Source organism: Grus americana, chromosome 2 (genome assembly GCF_028858705.1).
Source record: "Grus americana isolate bGruAme1 chromosome 2, bGruAme1.mat, whole genome shotgun sequence".
Lineage (NCBI taxonomy): Eukaryota > Metazoa > Chordata > Aves > Gruiformes > Gruidae > Grus > Grus americana.
Genome location: NC_072853.1, coordinates 78,876,960 through 78,889,233, shown reverse-complemented (window position 1 = coordinate 78,889,233; position 12,274 = coordinate 78,876,960). Strand labels below are relative to the sequence as shown.

Below are 12,274 nucleotides of genomic sequence, written 5' to 3'. Positions count from 1 at the left end.
CCTGAAACAGGCACCAGACATGGATTATTTCAACCCAGACATTTGCAAAAGGAAAAATATGCTCATGAGAGAAGAAGGAAGCTTAGAATGGGTGTTGGCAAACTGAGCTTCAACTGGTGATACCAGTATCAAAAATTACACTGCCATGGCACTCTCAGGGGGATTGGCGTTGACTGTTTTCTACATGGTCATGACCATGTGCTCACCTTTGGTCTTTTTATTGACTGTTTCACATCTGTAGTCTTCAAATAGACAGTTCCGCAGCTCATTCTGCTATACAGACATAGCCCTCTTCACCTTTCACATACGTTCCAGACCACTGCTTTGTGATAACATAAAAATAAAATAAAATAAATGCTTCACTATCCTGCTGATTGGGAGAGAAACTCTAGAAGATGAGGCTTTTGTACAACTGTACTTTTTTTAAAGAACCGTTTATATTCTTACAGCAATTTTATGTATTCTGTGTGTCCGTGTAAAAAACAAACAAACAAAAAAACCCATGGTATGTTCCCAGAACAATGTTTGTGTTCATATAGCTGTTCGTATATCCAGGTAGTGAAATGCAAAAATAACTACTAATAATGAAAATATTTAACGATTTGGTGGCAGTTATTTATGTGTGTTTAACTTTGAAAGTAGGAGTAGATTCATATTCTGGACACAAGCAATGCTCCTTGCCAATTTACAGCAGCTCACCCACTTGTCTGCCCTGTTTTATGTAGCACTAAATTGGTTCAAGAAAGGCAGGTTAAAAAACCAAAAAGTTCACCTGAATGTCAAGCATTTTCCCTTTTTCATCCCTCATGTCTCAACGATTTTATTGTGAAAATTATGAAAAGTGAAACTTGCTTGTTTTTCTCATTGTTTTCCACTTGATTGAATCCTTTTCTGAAGAACAAAGTAAAACAATCCCAACCCCTAGCCCTCAGCTGCGTCTGATGCATGGAAAATTAATCGGACTTCACTTGAGTACGTACTAGTGAGTTGCAGTTGTACTGTAGTGTTTTCTGCTTTACCTAAGGAGGAAAAACACATCTGGCTTATAAATCAGACCAAAATTTGAATCCTTCATTCAAGTGTGTATTCGTTGACTGCCTGGTTTACAGTCCTGTAGTGTAAATCACATGGTATAGTGGTAAAAGTCTCCTGTGTTTCCTTAGAGGATCATAATGAGAAAACTTGCAGCCCCACGGTATCTGCAAATGTAATGTTGGCTATCTGATGTACTACAACTGTGACAGTTACAGTAACAGTTGTATCTCTTGATTGTTTTTAGAAATTGCCCCTTGGTTACATGTGTTCAGAGCAGAAGATGCTGTGGACTTCTCACAGTTAACGTTTGACCCAGGACAAAAAGAGCTTATTGCTGGAGCAAGGTGAGAAATCTATTTTCTTTTCATGTTGCATCAAACTGGATTTTGTTCTTTGTTGATAAGTAACATTGAGCCAAATTCTAACATCAGCTTGCTCTTTTGTGACTCCCCTGCCTTCCAGACCTGCTAAACTGAACATTATGTTTATTTCTCTTATTCCTGACCAAAGTTAAAAGATCGACTGCCTGTTATCAAGGATCCTAATAGCTTACACTATTCTCATTCTTAAGAGGACTGTCTGGAGCACTCTCAAACTTCGGATGCTTACAGTAGAACAGGCAGATGCTGTATGACAATGTGACAAAAGTTACCATAGTATAAAATTTACGATGATCCCAAATTTGGCTACATAATGTGGCTCTTTGTGCTTGGATGATTCTACTAATTATTTGGTACAATGTCAGGAACGATCTGTTAAGGACTGCAGAATTAGCGGTGAAGTTGGTGATAATCATAATTTTTGCACAGTAGGACAGTACTTTGCAAGCTGTGATCAACAGTGACACTGTCTTAGATGTCAACATTGAAGCAGTGACAGTTCTCGAACACCATTTTTTCTTCTCTCAGCATATGAAGTATAGTAAAACATCTTGGTTGGCAAAAAAATTTATCTAAACTTATTATTTAAATCAGCCTTCTGAATATATTTTACTCTTGAATTAATGAAGTTCTAGTCACTTCATTTTTCTGTTAGATTTAGCATTGGAACGTACTTCTGTTCCCTAATTTGTTTCTTAGTTGAAAATGAGGTTCAGTATACAGAATCACAGAATGCACTGCAAGAAAGTTCTTTTTTCTGTGTGCCAAGGGAAGTTGCTTAGCTACAGGGGCAAAACTTTCTGAGTGTGCAGATATATATATGTCTCTGGCCCACCTGAAGTGGGATATCCTGTGCACTCATGTTGATTTTTCTATTCTGTAAGCTGCCAAATGAAATGAGGCATGAGGCTGTCAGCTGGAGCTGTTCTGTAAAGACAGCCGGTGTAAGTCAGAGCTGCCTGAGCCTCTCCTCAGTCCCATGGAATCGTGTGTTGGATTGACGTACACTGTATAGATCTCGATAACTAATGAAATTTTTTTTCCCTCCTCTCTTATTTTCTCTTTACTGTTCATCTAGGCTCAGCAATGAATATGCTTGTTTAAACTTGTGCTTTTGATGAAGTCTTTCGAATCACTATGGGATAAGCTGTGAATGATTTTGTTGAATAGTCAGTGACTACAAAAAAATGCCAGCTGCCAATTCTGCCTTTTGCAAAAGACCCAATACAGTGAAAGCAATAGGATTCATTTGGTTTCTCTAAGTTAATGCTGCTTCACAGCTTCATATCTCTTGTTCTGGCTAAAATTGCAAAATTAAAAATCTTCAGTGTTTTTAAAATCACAGCAGAAATCTTTTTTTTTCCACAGTCCAGTATTACTGGCTGTTATTTGTTCATAGAATTTACTGGATTTCTCCTTTCCTTATTCTGCATTTTCATTCTAAATTCTAAGCTTTTCCCACAGCACTGTTGTGTTTGACCACGGAGACCTCACTTTAGATTGACTGCACTTGCCAACAATTTTCTCTGATTAATACGTATTATTGATATTAGTATGTCCTTTTCACTACACATTTTTCTTTTCTTGAAGCATTGTGCCAGACTATGTGGCAAAAGTCATTGTATGTCACGGAGTCATAGATTCAGAGACTAGCAACCAGTTGTCATGGTGCTGTAGTCCCAAAAATTCAAGTGTTACTGATTGTGCACTTTTTGCATGGAGTCCCTGCTACCAGGTAGAATGAATTCGTTCACTGTGAATATGATGTTGAGTTTTCTGCTGGTTTGCAGGAGTGGTGTTTGCAGCCTTTCATAGTTTCAACTGGCTGCACCAATGCGTTTTTTGGAAATTCTTAAATCCCTTTTCCATCACTGATATTCACTGAGGGTGATTCTCTTCCATTTTTGAAGTTCTGCAGCCTCTAGAGAGGTTCATGACTTGTCTTAATAAGCAAGGTAGCAAAGCTCCCAGCTGGGATCCAGACTGGATTCCCATTGGGAGCTGCCAATGTCATGCAGTTCCATAAAAAGACAGATATGATCCCATGATGCCTCAAAAAGTGTCTCCCATAGTGACAGAGAACTACTGATACTGTTGCACAAGGTCCTTGGGAGACTTTAAATTGTAGTGGTGTATATTATTCTGTTCATATATGCTTAAACGAGGTTAACCGAAATTAGAAAGAGAGATAGGGAAGGGCTGCTACAAGGCAAATGAAGAGGGCTGGAATCGTAGTGCAGGAAAACAAAGGCTGAGCATGGGTGTAGCGCCTGCCCATAAATCCATCAGCAGGTACATCTAGGGAAGGAAATAGCTGTGTAAACTACACAGTAGTGTTGGCAGAAAAACAAATCAGTTTAAGTTGGCCATGGGTAATTTAGTCAAGAAACAATGAGTTTTGTCACATTTTACCAGTGCGAACAAAACTAGAACAGAAATATTTTTGAGATAGAGACCTCTAAATGTATGAAAGGGACATTATTTCATAGTATTTGTCATAGCAGGCAATGACCAGGAAGGTAATTACTGTTCCGATATTGCTTAGTATTGCTTGTCCAGTTTGGGAAATAAAGGTGGTCTTCTAATGTCCGTGGGCATTCTGTTGTTGCTGTGCAAAAATAGATTTTTTACAATTTTATCTGTGTCGTCCCCGCCCCCCCCCCCCCCGCCCCATTCCCCTGCCTCTCCAGGTTGTCTTCCAATCTTTGTGAGAAGTCTCTGGTTGATATTTTATTTTGTTCTGCAAAATACCCAGTTCTCCTACAGGTCTTGAGTTGATTAATTCAGAGTCCCCTAGCCTTATTTCAGTTTCCTTACACCATGTGCAGCGATCTACGAATGTTACTACTCCAATACTAGCACACAGCTTCACTTTAATCATCCAATCCACCCTGGCACTGGTATTTCCCTTGTGCTGAGGAGTTGCCTAAGATTTGGAGTGTCTGCCCCTCTGCTTCCCCTCTCCCACCACCCCCATTAGGGGAGAGAGGCTGCTGATCCCAATGATGTTTGGTTTTGGCTCAGTCTGGCTTATTTCTAGAGTGCACACAGTCATGTTTCTCCAACTGCACTAGAAACAAGTAGCTGCAGTCCATTTTGTTGTTCACCTTTCGAATTCCTCACAAATCCTGTACCTCCACTGTGGGAGGTGTCCTTAGTTCTTAGGTCACACTCATACACATTTCCTACCATGAAGTCTGGTGCCTTTTAGTAGCAACTGCTTTAGTTTCTGAATATTGCTATACAGTACAGGTTCAATTATAGCTCCTGTTTTAATTGTAAAAGGAACTAGCACAACTTTCAAGTTTAACGAGGCTTGCACTTGTGTTTGTGTCAGAGTCACTTGACAATCATTAACGCCCTCCAGTGTAAGAGGTCTGCTTAATAACATAGATTGGGTCTGAAGCATAAGTGTTGTAATACTTTTGGGTTAAAACCGTGTCATTTGGTCTTCTGTCAATCTGCTGTGCAAAAGGAGATATATGAGAACCATTGGCGAGGGCTTCAGAGGGAGAGGAGTATCTTCTGAGATGACTGATGACTTAGCCTGGGTGTCAGTAACAACCTGTAGTTGCCCTGCTTGCCTGGGACATTTTTGCACAAATTGTCTGTGTAGAAAAATTAATTTAGCTTTGAGAAATGGGGGAGTGGGGTGGAAGGGGGTGGGGACAGACAGGGGAAAAGGCAGAGGGAGAAATTTATCTTGCCTGACTTTGATCAAACAGCCTGAAGTGCATAGTGAAGACAAGCGAAGATTGCAGTTCAATTTATGAAGCTGAATTAAGGGAAGAAGAATGATTTTAGTATGGTTGCTGGGTTTTAAAATTTGCATTTGAAGAATGTGACAGATTTTTCAATGTTATGTCAATTGGATCTAAATTTAATGTAAAAGGAACTTTTTTACTTAATAGCTATGTGCTAAAATGTATGAGATTATACAATTATGTAAAATGAAAAAAAAAGAAAGATTAATTAGAAACATTCTACAGAGAAAATTCAGTACGGATATAAAACAGTTGTTAGTACATTACGAAGACTATTGGCTTTTGACACAGGGCAATGTAGCTATATTCCCATGAAACTGTATCTTTAAAAATTGCCCCAGGCATTGTTCTTAACATTGCATATGACCTGGCAGATAAAAATAAATGAGTTCTCTTGCAATTTGAAACCTTCTAGGGAATTCATTTGTTTTCTTCAAAAAAACCCATATGGCAGGGCAGAATTTACTTTTATAATTAAGTGGCATCAGCGAAGGATTACTCTCAGGGCATTAGCTCAGTAAGCTCAAGGAAATGAGAGACTGCTTGTTTATCTTATTCTGACAAATCCTGATAAAATATTCAGATGAATATTTCTCTGTGTGTTATTTAATGGACTGACTTAGCATCTAATCAAATATGATAATGATTTCTGTAGTTTGAAATGCCAGTAAGCATGGAGATTCATGGATTTCCCCAGGAACAACCTTGCCTTCTTTTCCTGTGTGGAAGCACTGTCCTGCAGTGGGTTTGGGTTTTTTTCTTTCTCTCTCGGAAAGGTCAATTGAGGGGGGAAAAGACCAGCTCAGGGGAAGGATACAGCTGTGTCTGAATTGCCCTGGCAAATTGTTCATTGCCTTTTTTTTTTTTTTCTCCTCATTCTCTGACAAAGCACTAAGCACTTATCAGCTCCAGTTTTTATAAATTAAAATTTGCTAAAAGTGTTCCAGCCATTTTGGTAAAATGAGAGTGAACTAGAAGCATGTCTCAAACCCAGTAGGTTGGGGCAAAAATGATGAGGTTCCAAATAATTAGTTACGTTTTCCTTTTAGTCCATTCTTTTTTTCTCTTTTTTTGGTGACTTTTAAACTATTTTATTTTTCTTACTGGTTTTATTCAGACTATGCAAGAAGAATTATGTCAGAAGGAACTTGTTTGTTTAAAGGAAAAATGAACTCATCCTCCTCTTCCCAAGCCTCTTATGTTTGAAATTATGGACTGGTAGGAGCCTAGATGGAGTTCATTCTTAAGATGTGGTAATTTATTTTTTAAAATTCAAGCTGGGCTAGTTCAGCTATACTTCAAAAATTATATAGCTACTTATCAGAAATGGGTCTGAAAGCTATTCAACTATTTTTAATTGGATAATATATATTTAGACGTATCTCACATTATTTTTTACACAGAGCATCCTAATGAACGGTGGCTTTCTCCTGTATGTTCTCCTGCAAGTTAATTAAACTTGCTTTGAGGATTATAACTTGCTTTGAGGTGGCTTATTGCCTCAGTCACTCCTTATCTCGCTGATGAAGGACTGTAACAGTATGCCTTTTCACTTAATTAGATGTGTGTTTGGGAACGTTAATTTGAACTATTACCACTACTTGCCATAATAACAGAAAGGCAAATTAAAGGATTCATTAACAGTGGTTTAAGAATCTCTAATAAAGGAATAAATAACTGTACAGGTTTGTTTCTTGCTGTTGTCTGCTCCCAGCAGGAGAATCTGAGAGCTTCTTGTTAATGAGATGCTCTGAGCGCTACATATTGGGAGAACATACAGGCACCAGGAATTAGTGCTATATTCTTTGAACATCCATCTGGGTTTTATTGCTCATTTAACACTTGGTTCAGAGTAATCAATGTCTGTCCTTCCACTGATGGATCTGATCTAATCTAAGGTATGATTAATGTTAAATCTAAGAGAAATTACCATCCTACTGCTGCGGAAAGAGGAGGGTCCCCCTACTGCTTCTCTTTCCTACCTTGCTAATGGGTTCCTAAATATTTTTGAAAGCTACCTCTCCTGCTCATGCCTTGTTCGACTATGCAATTTTCTCCTCCTTTGCCCCAGCTCTGGTAATAGTCTGGTTGCAGAGTAACACTAGTCAATTCACTAACCCCACAAAAATTACTCATTTTCTTGTGCTGATTTAATGTCTTGCCATTTTATTTGTGGAACTAACATAATGCATCATCAAAGGAGCTCTGGACTTGACTTGGGGTAAGATGAAGAGAGAAATGACAGGGATAAATGGAACTTCCTTGGCAGAGAACACTGGTATTTCAGTCTAAGACATCTTTAGAAATTAAATCAGATGAGTGGTGTTCTGAAGGTACCTGTCTTAAATTGAAATCATGACACTTGATCTGTGCTAACAGTAGTACATGTCCTGCTGCAGATGATGGCAACTTATGCCTTCTCTTGGTTCCTGGTTAGACTGCGTTCATATCAGTTAGCTGCTCCTTTCTTCTGCAACAAATGTTAGTCCAAACATACGGTTTCTGTCCTATGTTGCCAGAAGTTTGATCCTTGCTGAACTTGTCTACTTATGTGTGCCTTTACGGCACTGAAATGCAGGGCAGGGAGCTACCAGTCAGCCAGAGGCTGATACAGAAGAAGTCCTAGAGAAGGTACCACTTGGAGCAGCAGTCAGGTCCGTGAAGGACTCTCCCCTGCCTCTGGAACATTGGTGCCTTGCATGAGTTACTGCAGTGCCCTTGGGGATGCACTTGAGTGGCTGCACTCATCTTGTGAGAGGGCTGCTTGGATGCTAGGTAGGCGTGTGGGTCTCAGTCCTCATTCCAAGAGTACAGTCAGAAAACTTAACAGTGCTATGATGCATACTGTGTATGTGACCTTCACCTCTCAAAATTTTATGGGAGCAAGATTGCATTTTATATGGAGATGTGTTGACATCATGTGCATACCTTGGTATGCATCCTACTTCCGAGTTTCCCATGTACAGAGAACTTCCTCTGAAGGGAAGGGCTCTGTTGGAAACTCATGGCTCTACCAGAGGACTACAGCACGATCACAGGAGGGAAATTCGAGGCTGACTTGGAAAATGTGGGCCATCGAGTTTAGTATCTCCTTCCTTTATGTACCTTTAGCATTAATGTGATTGCTTACATAATTTTTTATGATTCTGATGTTGCAGTTTCTTTTCTTAATAATAAAAATAGTCCAGACTTTGGCTAGCTTGGACTCTTTACCTTGTCCTCCTGGAGATATAACAGCAGCATGTAAATTTAATTTCAAATTAATCTTGAAAAGAAAGAGAAGGTTAATATGTTGAACAATTAAATGCTAACAAGATCACATAGGATTTGCATGGCTGTTTACGTGGGTAGTTACTATACAGAGTATGCCCTATCTGCCAAAATATAAAATCTGGGGGCATGTACTTTGAGATATGCGTTACAATATTAAAAAGTATTAAAGATTTGGTCAGCCACAGTTATGAAATACAGGGTTAACATTTTGGTTCAGGTGATATTTCAGGATAAAGCTGAGCCAACAACAACTTATTAAATAGCTGAGTAAGCTCACAAAGTTATCTGGACTAAAGCATAATATTCAAAAAAGCCTTCATCTGCATGCATCAGAGGTGCACAGGTGACAAGTATTCTGAGGCCATCTCCAGCTGGGGAACTTGGGTGCTGTGTGTGAGAAGCAGGGGCCAACAGAAGATGGTAATGCATGTTAGAGAAGACAAGGCATGATGGAACTTCAGGAGGAGAGTGAGCTCCAGAGCTGTGAAGACAGGCCACTAAGGGCCTTTCTGCTTTTCCTGGAGAAGCCCATGGCAAGAAATACGAAGAACTGATGCCTGGCTGTTGTTGGACATCTGTGCAGGAGTGCTATGTTCTAGGGTCTGTAGTTACTGCTGAGGCTGTATGTGGAAGTGAATGTAGTAAGATAATCCTGAGGAGCAATCATCAGAGAAGGAAATCAGATTTTACAAGACTTGTGAGTGGATTAATTTAATTTATAATGAGATTCTTTTCTAATTGATTCCAGTAGTGTTTTTCTTACTCTGCCAAGCTCAGTGTCTCACTGGTCAATCTGTGATCACCTGAGTCTTCCTTCTTGCCTTTTTGAATGTTAATAGAACATAGTCTTCCATTCCTCAGGAATGCCTGTAATTTTAGAAATTATTAAAAAAGAGCAATAAGACCACCAAAAAACACTGTAATTTTTAGGTTGAATTAGCATGACCTGCTAGTGTGAAAATATTTATCTCTGTGTATATGCTGTTTTCACATCTTTAGCATGTATCAGTAAGCTCCTTGTTTCGTTATTCTCATTTGCTGAGACTTCTGTTTCCTGCAAAATGCAGACAAAAAATTATTTATTGACCATTCTGATTTTCATTATTGTAATTTGACCATTTTCATATAATAGTTCAACTAGACCACTTTGAGGTTTCTTTTATTTCCAAAGTATCATCCGTAGCTTTTTCACAGATTTTCCTGTTGTATCTTAGTATAACCAAATGAATTTTCTACATCATAATTTTTTATTTATATTGATTATCTCCTTTCCTCCTATTCTTATTTCTTTTTATTTTTTGTTTTATTTCCAATCGCTGATTTTACTACACTGCAGAACTAGTTTTACCCAGAACTTTCCAGTCTTGATTGTGGAATCGTGACTTTTTGCTTAATAGTTGATTCTTACAGAGCTTATACTTTTCATTTTCAGTCTTAATATTTTTTCCTTCCAGTAAATTGAATAAAATTTTCTTCTTTCATGTGAAATAATTTCTTGAAAGAAGTGCAGAGGAATGAATCTTTTACGGGTTTATTTCCAGGAGATTTGGCAGCATGTCTGGTCATGCCTTTAGTTTCTGAGTTTGCTGCAACCCCTATTTATTCATTCAGGCTTTCAATTGCAGATGCATGTGGGAGCTTGGGGTGGGTTTGGTGTGGTTTTGGTGTTGGTTTTTTTTTTTTTTTTGCTATCTTTTGAGTTTTTCAAAAGCTTAATCTATAGTACGTTTTCCTAAGCTGTATGTGCCACTTTAATGTTCTTCTAATTCACGTCTGTGTTTAATGCAACAGTATTTATTGTTGTTGCATTCACATTTTATAGCTTGCTGTTTCGCAAAGAAAAGCGTAAAGTGCTGGATTTAACAACCATTACTAGCATGCTATACTTTTGAATCTTTATGGGTTTTCAATTGATTTTTGACATGGATTTGTTTAGGAACATACACAAGGTTAGTTTTATACTTTTATCTGTAGTCATACTGAATGTATTCACTGCAATAGATCAAAATCCGTTGTCATCAGGGAGATGACTGGACCATGTTTTTTTGTGGTGCTTCATTTAGTTCCCACTGATACCAGTGGAAGTTTTTGCTATTGGATTTGACCAAGTTCTTGATTAACAGCTTTTAGTTATCATAGTTCAGCTAGAAAAGTTGTTCAGTGCTGTGAATGTAAAGCAAAATGCTTATTGCCTACCGGCTATCTGAAGGAATACAGGATGCTGCTTTATCTCAGTTACTTGTGTATTCTTCTCATTACAATGTCCTTCTGTTTGCAGATTTATGTAACATATTTGCTTTCCTCATTCATTAAGCACCAAATGGAAACAAATTTACCAATTACCACCAGTGTCAAATCACTTTTATTCCAGCACGTAAAGTTTTATTTGTCTTGCTTTTATTACCAACATATTTGGACAAGAGACAGGCCTACATGCTAAGACGTCTGTATCCATGCTTCAGAAATGTACTTGGTCATTTTTATTTCACATCCTTTGTTGCCTTCAAAGCATAAAAGCACTAGAATAAAGCTAAACAGAGGTTCAAAAATGGCAATCCAGGGCATAATCTTAATAACATATTGAAAAAAGCATTGTTGCCTACCTCATGAGCAGCATAATGGCTCTGCAGATGTCACAAAAATTGGCATTGACTTTTTCTTTGAACTGTCAGATTTATTAATATCATGTTTCCAGTGTGGTTTTTTTACTGTCACACTTATTTTTTAAATTTTTCTTGTATATGTCCTTTTTGAGTGAGTCATTGCATGTTAGAGATGCATGCCTTAGAATGTTAAACTATTGTATTTGTAGAACTAAACGTAGTCCTGCAAGTTTTACTGAAGTGGGCACATTTAGGTTGGAATAGCCGTGATTGCTCTCCTAGTGCTAGTTTGCCACTTGTCCTAGCATTACTTATGTAGTCACAGTCACTCTATGCTGTCCATTTGCCCAGTTTACTTCTATGTTGCTAAGGTATAATGCTTTTACAATGCCCTGCACATCGCTTTTCTTCCTATTCCATTTTCTTTTTGCTGGCTTTATGAAGCTGGAAATAATATTTTAATTGGTTATTGACAGCCACAGGAAGCTGAAAAATGTACACTAATTAGCTTTGGCTCTTGGCTCATTCACATTAATATAGACATTTTAGTCTCCCTAACTCTTATAGGGTCAATATTTCTAATTCCACACTCAATATATTAATGGGTAGTAGAAGTGTTGTGCTCTACTGCATAGGATACAAATCTCATGTTCTAGGGAAAAAACCCACAAAGCTTTCGGCCTCTGTTTTTCTTCAGGATGGCACTGTATCCATGTATTTATTAATTTCGAATTTTTACAGTTGGGGACAATAGCTTACTTTGTAATAGGCTGAAATTATGTTGGGATGAAAGACCATGAAAGGATATTAATAATTTAATAATTTGATAATTTGTTTTAAAATGCCATATCAGCGATTAAATCTTCAGTATATATCTCAAGATGAAGTATGCATAGAGATTGACATGACACTATGCTAAGTACTGACCCAAAAACTAAAACTGTGAGATCAGTCTGTTCATATGTTCTGCAACAGAGACTGCATTTATTTGTAGAGTAAGATGGGGCATTTATGTGCCACTCCTGTGAGTCTGAGTTAAGAAAACAGTTTATAGCTGCTAAGGATGCAGTTCAGTTTCTTTGGAAGAAAAAAAAAATGTTCTGATCTTGTAAGTGGAAAAAAAGAGATTTGCAACAGCAGTGAAGTTGTAGGTTTCTTTAACTTTGATATCTGGAGTGAAAGAAGCACTATCACCGATAGCTGATGGAAGCTTATATGC

At 38.0% G+C, this 12,274-nt stretch overlaps 1 protein-coding gene across 18 annotated transcripts in view; it reads left to right on the top strand.

The window, feature by feature from the left end:
- SEMA5A (semaphorin 5A) overlaps nucleotides 1–12,274 on the top strand; it is a 356,558-nt gene that overhangs the window by 133,730 nt on the left and 210,554 nt on the right. For all 18 annotated transcript variants that reach the window (XM_054816286.1, XM_054816279.1, XM_054816269.1 and 15 more), the window contains one exon: nucleotides 1,280–1,379. In XM_054816286.1, coding sequence (XP_054672261.1) covers nucleotides 1,280–1,379 — 100 coding nt within the window. The remainder of the gene's footprint in view (nucleotides 1–1,279; nucleotides 1,380–12,274) is intronic.